This window comes from Carex rostrata, chromosome 6, assembly GCF_964058835.1.
Source record: "Carex rostrata chromosome 6, lpCarRost1.2, whole genome shotgun sequence".
Lineage (NCBI taxonomy): Eukaryota > Viridiplantae > Streptophyta > Magnoliopsida > Poales > Cyperaceae > Carex > Carex rostrata.
In genome coordinates this window covers 7,597,418-7,609,808 of record NC_135923.1, presented here as the reverse complement: position 1 = coordinate 7,609,808, position 12,391 = coordinate 7,597,418, and the positions used below count along the sequence as shown (strand labels likewise).

The window sequence follows — 12,391 nt, the reverse complement described above, 5'->3', positions numbered from 1 at the left end:
GTTGAATTTTAAAACTTGTTAGTTATATAATTATGTATAATTCATTTCTCCGTTATCAACCGTTTAATTTATTTTTTACGCTCTTAGTTATCTTAGTCTAATAATTCATATTTTTATATTTTTTTTTCTTTATATTTAAAAATATATATAATGTATACTTAAAACTTTTTAAAGTAATATAATTATTTCATAGGATCTTGTATAGCAACAAGTATACTCGGGTAGTATTTGTGCAGCAAAAATATAGATATGTATTATTACTAGTATACAGTAAAAGTCAACACTAATTTCGGCAAGAAATCCGATTAAGAATAACGACAAACAAAAATACAAATTATGAAATTAGAGGCACCTTTAGTTTTTTTTTTTTTTTAAAAGGCATTATATGTCCATTTGCATTATCAAAAGATAATAATTACATCCACCATAAGTTATGTTTATCTAATCTCATACTTTACTTCTTATTATGTTTTATCCATTTCAAGAGGTGAATGATTCAAAATCATACATTTACCCCTTTCTGTTTAGACATAAACATCTGTCTCTAGAAGAGACACTTTTAATTAAGGAATATCAAGATCTTCTCCTTATAAACTATGAACACACGTCTTAAATCTTCATGTTGCAAGATAGAGAGATTAAAATAATTAAGTAGACAAAGAGAAGTGGCTTATAGGAGCTCGTATCAACCTATATATTTCTCTGTTTTGCTTTCTCTCTCTACTATGAAACTAGATAATCTAAATTGAGAGAATTGAAATGTAAAATGTACAATGTATGTGAGTGAGATTTGAACTCAAGTCTCCACCACTAACACAAAGAGAAATGCTAACCACTAATTTACAAATACATATTTAGCATTTTATAAGGGGTTCAATCATATAAAACTTTTAATAATTAAAATTCATTTAAATTTAATATAAATAATTAAAAAAATTACATAGATGACTAAGCACCCCATTCCAATGGGATAGATCCATCCTTGTCTGCTCCAGTTTTATCAAGATGAACTGAACGTAGAGGGATGGACTTCATGCTTGTAAAACACAATAAAGTTTGCTAAAAAAAAGTATTTAAAAAATCTATACATATCTCTCTTTTACAAAATAGACTCTAGAATTAACAAAAAAAAATATTGATATTACTCTCTCTCTACTAAACTGATTCAAACTAACCCCAATTGATTGAGCTGAAATGAGAAGAGATCCCAATTAACCCAAATTTATGAAAATTCTCACGCATTATTTATTATCATTTAATTTTCTATTTTGAAAAAATTACAATCTTCATTTGTATGATTTTGTGTATTTCAATGTGAGACACCACGTACGTAAGAGTTAAGACAATAAAATAAATATTAAATTTTTATTTGTTCACTTGATTGGCACCGCACGAAGATATTCATAATATCCTCCTTTCTTTACGAGACTAACAAGTAATTTTTTTTTTTTAATTCATAAAATGTCAAAATAATAAAAAGAAATTATCAAACATTATTTCGGTCCAAATTGAGACAGTTGAACAACTACGTTCGCAATACTACAGATCGTGATGAAATAATTCTGACGTCCTCTAACTATAATTTGATATTATATTTAAAAATTACTAGATCAAAAAATCTAATACTTGCAATATTATTTAGCAATTCCTCAGGTCTAAAACATTAAATCATGGTAAAAGTTTTTTAATAGCATACCAAGTGCAGGCAACTTTCCTGCCCCACGCTTAGCTTTCCCACACAGACACTCTCTCTCCAATTTAAATAATCATAATTAATCAGTAAGCCTAAACGATCGTTATCATCACTTTTCCTTTCCTCCGCGGCTCCGCCTGACTACGTGCCTTTAATTTAAACGTACACAGATAAGCCAGCTCGCTTTCCTTCTCTCCTTTTCCCCAGGTCCTTTTCCTATACTGGTGCACTTGTGCGTACTCGTAACTTTTCCTCGCCCTGAGCCATGTTGAGAAACTTTGTTTGTTGCTGTCTTAAGACACTGTATTTAGTTAATCCACAGAACAGAGTTTACAAGCATTTACCAATAGATGACGTGGCAGTTTTGTTTGCCCCCTTTCATCCAATGATTTTACACCACGTAATGCGTGCAAATATTTGTAATGTAGTACGAATTTCATTTGTATAGAACGGCCGACCAAATCTACACCAGCACCAAAACACCTGATATCACTAATTCTTCTTTACAGTGCAAACCACAGTTACCACAGGGATTTTGATTAATTATTTTATTATACCGCGTACCTAAAAACCCACCGTACCAAAACCCACTACTGAGCTTTGCTTTCCTTCTAATTCTCTCCTCCACCTCCCAATCTCCCCTTAAAAAAAGCGAGAAAAATAAGAAAAAAACCCAGAAAAAACCAGCAAAAATTAAATAAGACTTCAAAATGAGTATGTACGGGAGAGATCCATGGGGAGGCCCACTGGAGATATCCCACGCCGACTCCGCCACCGATGATGACCGGAGCAGGAACCTGGACCTGGACCGGGGAGCTATGTCACGGACCCTAGACGAGACACAGCAGAGCTGGCTGCTTGCGGGGCCCGGTGACCAGGGAAAGAAGAAGAAGAAGTATGTGGATTTGGGGTGCCTGATCATAAGCCGAAAGATATTTCTCTGGATAGTTGGTGGCATTCTCGGCGCAGCCGCATTTGCCGGCTTTGTGACACTTATTGTGAAGGCGGTGCCGAGGCACCACAAGCCGCCACCTCCACCAGACAATTATACTTTAGCTCTCCACAAGGCGCTCATGTTCTTCAATGCACAGAGATGTGAGTGGTAAAATTTGAGTTTGTGGAATTTATTTAACTATATATTTAGTTATTTATTTGGTTTTTAGGGTTAGATTTGTGTGGTATGCTATGGCCTGTGTGGAGATGAAGGATAAAATTATATCCAAAAGTAAAGAACTCTGCCACCCCACCACCTTAGTTTTATAATTGAACCTTTTCAGTTGTTACTCAGGGAATAAAGAGAGAATAAATATGCTGTTTATTCGGTAAAGTGCATGTACATTTCGGAAAATGTAGTAGTCTTTAGCTGTTTGATTACTTCTTCAATTAATCTACAGTGAAAAGTTTCCTTACTTTGATCTGACTGAATTGGAGGCTATCAGTCCATTTATTAACACTTCAGTTCAATTGCAACCAAATAAGTAGGTCAGCTAATTTATATTGGCTGATCATTAAGAATTCTACCACACATTTAGTAATATACTTCTAGTTGACCAACAAATCTATCAAACGTCCTTCGTCCTTTTAACTTTAATTGAATCTCGTAAATTGTTTTCTTTCTCAGCGGGGCCGATACCACGGCATAACAACGTGACATGGAGAGGAAACTCTGGTATGAAAGACGGACTCTCTGATCCCGCCTTTAAAAGGAGCCTTGTCGGTGGTTTTTATGATGCAGGTGATGCAATTAAATTTAATTTCCCATCATCTTTCGCCATGACAATGCTGAGCTGGAGCGTGATAGAATACAGCGCCAAGTACCAGGCAGCTGGTGAATTGGGTCATGTCAGAGAGATCATTAAATGGGGTAGTGATTATCTTCTCAAGACCTTCAATTCATCTGCTGATACAATTGATAAGCTTGCTGCCCAGGTAAATACAAAAAAAAAAAGATTGAATTCAAAAGATTACGACCTATTTGTTGTAAATCGTTATGTTTGGTATGCGATTACCATACCTGTTGTGGGTAATACAGTTTTATGGATACACAGCTTGCTTAAATGATTGACTTATTGTGAAACATGCATTGCACATGTTTTACATGTATTGGCTTGAATGTTATACTTAGTTTAGATGCATTTCTGAATGGAAAATGGTACAGTTGTGTCCAACTTCCGTTTCTGAACAGTTGCCCTAGTGAAATAGAACTCATAAGTATAGCCGTATAGGTATAGTTCCCTCTCATGTAGATGATTGCTACTGCTTCAAAATTTATTAAAAGATGTTTAAAAAGAAAAGATTGCGGCATTATACTCCTTCAGTTTGATCCCAACCAAGCCAACAATTCTTGTAGAGACTCATCAATAATGTTACGAACAACATTTTTTATGTTAAAAATTAGGTTGGAACAGGGTCAATGACTGGTGGCTCCTCACCAAATGACCACTACTGCTGGATGCGGCCTGAGGATATAGACTATCCTAGACCTGTTACCGAGTGCCATGCATGCTCCGACCTTGCAGCAGAGATGGCTTCTGCTCTTGCCGCAGCATCCATTGTTTTCAAGGACAATAAAAAGTACTCACAAAAGCTGGTCCATGGTGCAACAACTCTATTCAAGTTTTCAAGGGAACAGCGGGGCAGATACAGTGCTGGTGGAAGTGATGCTTCATTTTTCTACAACTCGACGAGTTACTGGGATGAGTTTGTTTGGGGCGGTGCATGGATGTACCTGGCCACAGGAAATAGTTCGTATCTCCAACTGGCAACGAATCCAACCATGGCCAAGCATGCAGGAGCATTCTGGGGTGGGCCTGACTATGGTGTATTTAGCTGGGATAACAAACTAACTGGTGCCCAAGTGAGTGTCTTCAAGGATACAGTTTTTTAATTTTTAACAGATATTAATAACTCAGAAATTTCCTAAAATCTTATGATACTTTATTTTTAGGTTCTTCTAAGCAGATTAAGGCTTTTCCTTAGCCCTGGCTACCCGTACGAAGAAATTCTGAGAACTTTTCACAACCAAACGAGCATCATAATGTGCTCTTATCTTCCCATTTTCAGATCCTTTAATAGGACAAAAGGTTCACAACTTACATCTTTATAGTCAACTTATGTTTGAAGTATGATTTCCTGAGAGGTCATTTAATCCTTGTAATTTTTGAAAGACAGGTGGTCTGATACAATTGAACCATGGAAGGCCCCAGCCACTACAATACGTGGTCAATGCTGCTTTTCTTGCCACTGTTTATAGTGACTATCTTGAAGCAGCTGATACGCCAGGGTGGTATTGTGGTCCGAATTTCTATTCTACAGGTGTTCTTCGTGATTTTGCAAAGACCCAGGTATGCTTGTTTCTTAATCGAGATGCATCCCAATTTTTATCGGTTTGTAATTGTATCAACTTGAGCAGTGTAGTGACAACTAGGCAGGTAATTTAAAGAAACAAAACATCAACGTGCTGCACTGTATTTGAATCAGGTTTCTACTCTCTATAACTGGAAACTCAGAAATAAAATTTTGAAATCATGAATTGAAGTATCTTCTTTGTTTCCAGATTGATTATATCCTTGGCAAAAATCCACGAAAAATGAGTTATGTGGTAGGATTCGGCAAGAAGTATCCAAAACACGTCCATCACCGTGGTGCCTCAATTCCCAAAAATGGTGTGCACTATAACTGCAAAGGAGGCTGGAAATGGCGAGATTCCAAGAAACCAAACCCTAACACAATAGTGGGTGCGATGGTAGCGGGTCCGGACCGACACGATGGGTTCAAGGATGTTCGATCCAATTACAACTACACCGAGCCGACTCTTGCTGGCAATGCTGGTTTGGTCGCAGCCCTAATCGCTCTGTCTGGTCATGAGAATACTGGAGTTGATAAAAATACCATATTTTCTGCTGTGCCGCCTATGTTTCCCACACCACCACCTCCACCAGCGCCTTGGAAACCGTGAAAAAGAAAACGCATTGTTGGGATTTTTTTACATGGAACTGAAAGGTGATTTTTTAATATATTCATTCTCATCCTGTTTATGGTGATCTAACAACTGAAGGCAAGGCAGGGAGAGGTGCATTTTGGCATGTGGGTGACTTGTTATGCAATGAGATCATTTAGGTTGATTGGTACAGGCTTTTGTATGTGTAACATTGCTGTATTATTATGATACTTCTAGTCTAAATATATTTTGTATTATGAAGCATTATTATATGTAGCTTTATATTAGGAAGATGTGTGAACAATACTCCTTTTGTGTGTAAATAGTGCTTTATATTCTAGCAATTGTTTGCTTGTGAATGTTCATTGCGGGCCTTGTTATCTTGCTTTGATTAATTGATGGGTTTTTATGGGCCCATTTGGACATTTTATTGTTTAGCTCCGCGTGCTCTAATTTACGCAAAGGTTGTAAGGCCACAAAGCAAGCCCAGCTATTCATAGTACTTTCTCTTAGAATTTAATTACGTGCTACCTTCTTCAAGCATGAGCGGATTTAAGTGGATTAAATGGGGATGTTAATGTCCTCTATTTTTTTTTTCCTGGCCAAACGTTTTTTAGTAATACTTTTTATGTTTTGCATGTAATTTTTTTGAGGAAATGTATATTTGACGTTCATACGAATGTAAGTATCATTCAATTATTTGCTCCGTACTTACAGTTTGTGAATTATTATATTGATACTGACATTAAAAAAAATGTATTTACTGAACTTTATTGACAAAATTTTTGGCTTCCGCTCTTGCTCTTAATACTAACTATTAAACATTATTCATTATTTTAAAAAAATGTATTTACCAGAGAGGCAGAGCCTCTGAGCTTAAGATATGTGGTTGTTAGAAAGGAAAAAGAAATAACACTTTTTATTTGTATGACATACTGCTTAGAGAAAAAGAGATTGAGTGCAACACTTTAAGCTTGAGCTGTTCCCTTGTTGACTTAATTTGTAAAAAATGGATTTGGTTAATTTGATTGGTTGTCTAAACAAAAATCAATTGTTATATTGTTTGTAGCAAACATTTTTCTAGAAAATCAATAAATCGTTCTATTTAATGACTAGATAGAATGTTAGGAAATCACTAATTTGAATTTCTAATGTATTATAAAGTCATTTTTGTTGAATTGTATCATAATCTACTTGTATGTTTGACTAGATTTGCAAAATATATAATCATGAAGTACTTGGTATTGGACACAAAAGCATCACTTCAAGATTAGAATTATAAATATGTAAAATTGGTAAAATATGCTTAAGAATGTACTAAAGCTAACCGTTGTAACGTTTCAGAAACCGTTACAACGGTTAAAACCGATCATTGATCCGTGGTGCAATGGAACAAATCCCCTTCTATCGTTGCGCAACAGATAAAATCATATGTCGCCCCAAAATTTTTAGAGTACTACCGTTATGCATCCGTTGCCACGGTTAACCACCCGTTAGGGTTCATGGCAGTCAAACCCAATGTAAGTTGGCCAACTGTTATAACGGTTAAGACCAAATTACTTCATTTTGCTCAGTTCTCTATAAATAGAAACAAAATCAAGGTTTGAAAAATCACTCTAGCCGCCCTCAACTGTAAAATACGAATTTTCAAATCTAGAAAAAACTATTGTTGCTTGTGAACTCCAACTTCAATATTCATATACAATCTCAAGCATATACAACCCATACTTAATCTCTCTGCAAGATTTAGAGTGATCATGCGTGATCAACCTTCTCATTCATTCACTAGAGCTTTTAGATGTCGTGAGCCATTCCGTGCTCGGGCCGTGTGATTTTTCAGAAGCTTTGTAAGGGCTCACCAGTTTCACTTTGTACTCCTTTCTCGTTGGGTAAAGAAAGGCGCGCCATCTTGAAGATCGCGGGTCCCGAAGACGTAGGCGTTAGTGCCGAACTCCGTAATCAACTCTTGTGTCAAGTGTCTCTAAACTCTACTATTTACTTTCATATATTTGTTTAGATTAAAGTTATTCTAGTTTCCGCCAAGAATAACTTGTTGACACGTTAGATAGAAATAACTTAGTTTAAAATTTAAAAAGATCCTATGCACCCTCCCCTTTAAGTGCCTTTAAGACTAACAGTTTTTATCTTGAGAAGCACATATCTCTGTTTTCTTGGCAAAGAAAAAGGTTCATCAAGATGAAAAATAGACAAAAATGTTTAATGAAGATTTAAATATTTTTATTTTTTGTGTTTTAATCATGTCTTTATATTTTAAATTTTCTAATAAAAACATTCTAAAATTTAGATATCAATATAAAATCATTAAAAGTGATCTATATTATTTGTTGAACACACACAAAAAATATTATTACTTTTTTGTTTTGTTCTTATTTGATTCAATAAAAATATATTAGTGTATTTTAACAAGTTCTTGATGTAATTTAAATAAAGTCGAAATGTCATAATCATTTAGGTGTGCACAAAAAAAATAATATTAATTATATCTAAATGTTTTATGTTGACATCTGAGTTTTAAATTTAAGTTATTAAAGTTTTAAAAGGGAAGGCACGGAGATATAAATAATTGAGACATCTAAATTTTTGTCATATTTAATAGTCTAGTATGCAAGGTGTTATCAAAGTGTATACATTTAGCAATCATCTTTGCTTATATATAAAGTTCATCCATTGTTTTTATAGATTTCTATTGATCTATATTTAGGTTTATGGAAATCAATAACTCACTAGGTTATCCTTGATGAGTTATTTTATCTGTTTTCTATAGCAATCTCTAAACAAATCTTTTTGTCACATTTTAAGTATCTTTTGTCACTCTAAGAGAAGAAATGACTTTTTTTTATTAAAAAAAGAACAAACTAACATTTGTCAATTCTTGTTTAAATTCATCTCCAACTCTATCTTAAGGGTGTGTTTTAAAAGAGGTGAAATATCTCTCATTAAAGAAAAAGAAAGAGAGCGGATGTGAAAAACTAATAGATCGGATTTGACAAGAGTTACTCTCTTGCTCTAGAAAAGAAAAATCGAAGAAAAAAATGAAGAGGAGTAAAGAGGTGAGAGGAGGAACTTGATATACAAATTCTTTTCAATTTGTCACTTTCAAATTAGAGTGTAAATAGAGTAAATAACCCTATAATTCCTTCTTTCTTCTCCGTTTGTTTTCTCTATCCTTATTTTTTCGGGAGCACAGCCTAAGTTTATCTACTACTGAGTCTTGAAGTTATATGACAATTGTAAAGTTCAATTTTTTTACACTTAAAAAACTTACTTTACCTCTGTCAACCTTCATAATTACCTTAGATCAAGCTCTGTAGCTACACGTGCAGCTTCCTATCTGCTCCCATCTAAGAAAATATAAACAAAATAAACAATAAAAAGCACTGAAATTTGGCAGCGAACAGGGACCAAAGAAATAAAAGAAAATTTGATTGAGTACAGTTAGGTTAGGCTCCGTATCTGCAACGAAACAGAGATCATTTTAATTAGTTTCATTGTACGGGAACCTAATCTATACAAATATGATTCACACAGAGTTTTCGTAGAAAGTGAGATATTGACAAGTTTGAATTGGATAGCCCCCAATCAATTGGTCGGATGCATATTAGTTGGTTGTAACTATGTTCATTGAAGTTTGATACTCGTTAGTGTAGAACATAAGGAACTTGACACTGGTAAACTAGCAATGAAGTTAAATTAAATTTATTAAATTGAACATTAATTGCAATGCACCTCGACAAGAACAACCGATTTTTGAAATTTTCAATTCAAGATATGCTAATAATCATCGATGATTCGATTTAGTTGACCGTGGACACATCTTCTGTAAATAGTAACTTTATTTATGTTAATTGTGAACATATATTTAAAGAGAATAATTCCTTTGACTATTATTTATTTTAATAATTTTAATAATCCTACAAATATATTTAAATTTTAAATCATAAACTATAGATATGATGCAAATATAATAACTATACAAAAAATATGAAATTTTAAGCATGTTTTACTGTTATTCAAATGATCTAACAAAAAAATTACATAAAATTTGATTGGTACTCTATCTATGTAATAAAAATAAACCTATAAATTCATTTTTTTTATTTTTGAAACTTATATTAATTGACTAAAAAGAAACAATAATTCTTATATTATATAATTAGTTCCACCGTCTTGAGAAATAAAAGTTTAAATTGATTTTTTTTTTTTTTTATAAAAAAAATGCACACTGTGTACAACACAGTAAAAAAATTTCGATTAGACATGCTACTCCAAAGATGGAACTGTTGAATAAAAAAAATCAATGAGTTGGTGGCTAATGATATTGTTATTACGTGAGAGAAACATTTTTTCATCTCTTGTTTACAAGGATGCGGGTCCAATAATTTATTGCCTAGACAGTCTAGTAGAGAGTGAGACATGGTAGTGTCACAGTAGGGGGGTTCATAAACAAATTGGTCCATGAATTATTTATATTAAACCATGAATCCATCCAAAGATTGGAGATTTTGACCATGACTGGTTAGTAGTGAAAGCACATTGCTGTAGGCATTTGGTTGCACATGCAAGCACATGCAACCTGAAAAGAGGTACCATTTTCAAAAAGGGATGCCACAGTCTCTCCTGAACATATGTGAAATATTCTATTCTGATCAGGATCAAGAGCATTATTATTTTAAGCTCAAACTGGCTTTTGAAAATATATTGTTTGTTTAAATCAACTATCTCTTTTCTTTTCGTTATTCAGTTCCTGAGATTCAAGTACGCTACAATGTGATATTTACATTTTTTTTCTACAAGGTGCACTTGGGATGTCAATTCAAGAGAAATGGTTATTTTTCTTTCATATTGGTTAAATTATAGCATGATTTCTCATACTGATATGGGTCCTTTTAAATCACAGATTGGAATTTTGCACAAATGTGAATTTAATTTACTGTAGCTACTGCTCACAGGTGAAAAGAAACAACATCAAATTAATTTCCAGGTCACACATCATAACTACTCTGAAATAACCCGTTCCCAATCATGTCTTTTCATGTCCCACAAAAGTAATTTCAAATCTTTCTTTTGTGTGATTATGTAGAACAAATATGAATTTTGATAATTTATAAAATTACAAATGTATAATGTCTCTTTCATGGCAAGAAATCTGATGGTAACAACTGAAGTAGACTATTTTCCTCTTTATTTGTAATTTATAGAAATAAGAAATTGAAGGGGACAATCCACCTTGAGTTTCGGACCAAGTGCCTATTTGAAAAGGAGACATATAAGGGCATTTTCAGAAACAGAAAAATTACAAATTAGCCCTCCGATCCAGTAAGAATTTAAACCAAATAAACTTCGCAATTTGGATTTTGCGCCGAAATGGCACACTGTCAAACCTTTTTGAGTAAAATAGACTTTAAAAAAAAAAAAAGTTGTTGCATAAAATTTAGTCGCTTTTATAGCCTCTTTACACTTTCCTCTAGCTTTTCAGCATTTATCTATGTTTGGATCTAAGATCATAAAAAAAGCGCCAATAATAAATCATGTTATTTAAATCAAAATTCTGACAGAGGAACATGGAGACTACTTAGGTGCAAGAACTTGAAAGTAAGCTAATTAAATCCAAATTACCAGGGTTAAGTTGTAAAATTATACATAACATGGGTTTTTGCGTAATACGGTGATAATGACTCTGATTTTTAACTAAAGATAAATGACTAGACATTAAGGATAAACCGTGTCAACCTCGCTTGTCAAATCCAGAACTGGAAATAGCACATGTTGGTTTTGTTTTACGCATCCGCGCCACATGGTAATAATTTCTAACCCCAACGTTTATCCACAATGATTTTTAAATGGATAATATAGAGAGAAGAAAAAAAAAGGTTGTTTTGATGAAATTATATGACATTTTTTTAGAGCTCTTCTACAAGTTTTTAATGAAATCAGGGTTTACTAATTACTGATGCAGCAAGTTTGATTCGGTATCGGTACTGATAGCTTTCAATTTATGTCCAAAGCAAACAGGCTTAAAGTACTTCAAAATGAGTATTTATTTCTTCCCTTTTAAGAAACTTCACTGAATTTACAATGATAGTTTTTGATTTTTTTTTTTAAATGTGCTCTAGTAAATTTAGAGCGTTCTTAGAGTTTGGTGAGCTTAACTCGACCTATCAAATCAACTTCAAACGATAAATTTAAATCGTTAAATCCAATCTACTCACAAGTGATGCTTTATGCAAAATTATAAATTTTTAATAAATTTAGTATAACAGTAAAAAATAAAAATTTTATGTGAATCTTAGTGCATTCATTTATTATTATTTTTTTTTACTGTTTGACTTTACACTAAATCAATTTGACAATTTATAAATTATTTGTAAACACATCACTGAAGTAAGTCGATTTTAATGATTTAAATTTGCCATATGAAATCAATCCTATTGATTTTGGAGTGAACCTCAAAACAGTCTAGTTCTACTCAACTAATTTAGCATATTTCAACAAAATTATTTGTCAGATCATATGGATACCTATCATACATGCATCAATGTTTCTTCAGTTGGGTTGTGTCCGGCTTTGTTACCACATTGTACTACAAGTTGCCAAATCCCAACATCGTTTTCATGGAGTACACCAATGTTTTTGTTAAAGTGTTAATTGCATTGAATGATTAAAAAGCACTATCAGTTGAGGCAATTATTACTTCACAAAGGATAAAAGTTAAGCTCTGGCATTAGATAAGGCAGGTA

The 12,391-nt window shown here is 33.3% G+C and overlaps 1 protein-coding gene across 2 annotated transcripts; it reads left to right on the top strand.

Moving 5' to 3' along the window:
- The first annotated feature begins 2,112 nt into the window (after window positions 1-2,112).
- LOC144555383 (endoglucanase 9) lies at window positions 2,113-5,992 on the top strand. Of its 2 annotated transcripts, none has more exons than XM_078303686.1 (6): window positions 2,113-2,788; window positions 3,315-3,622; window positions 4,092-4,550; window positions 4,641-4,776; window positions 4,865-5,037; window positions 5,250-5,992. In XM_078303686.1, exons 1-6 carry the CDS (start codon window positions 2,404-2,406, stop codon window positions 5,649-5,651), a joined length of 1,863 nt encoding a protein of 620 aa, XP_078159812.1. In that variant the 5' UTR covers window positions 2,113-2,403; the 3' UTR covers window positions 5,652-5,992. The 2 variants fall into 2 exon arrangements, 1 of the variants encoding a protein (XP_078159812.1); XR_013512038.1 differs by having other exon boundaries at window positions 2,269-2,788; window positions 4,861-5,037.
- Window positions 5,993-12,391: the final 6,399 nt, after the last annotated feature.

Excerpts from the sequence above, each read along its gene's own strand:
- LOC144555383 (XM_078303686.1), top strand. The coding sequence starts at position 2,404 with ATGAGTATGTACGGGAGAGATCCATGGGGAGGCCCACTGGAGATATCC. Across the intron at positions 4,551-4,640 it reads ACAAACTAACTGGTGCCCAA|GTTCTTCTAAGCAGATTAAG; the intron begins GTGAGTGTCTTC and ends CTTTATTTTTAG. Across the intron at positions 5,038-5,249 it reads GTGATTTTGCAAAGACCCAG|ATTGATTATATCCTTGGCAA; the intron begins GTATGCTTGTTT and ends CTTTGTTTCCAG.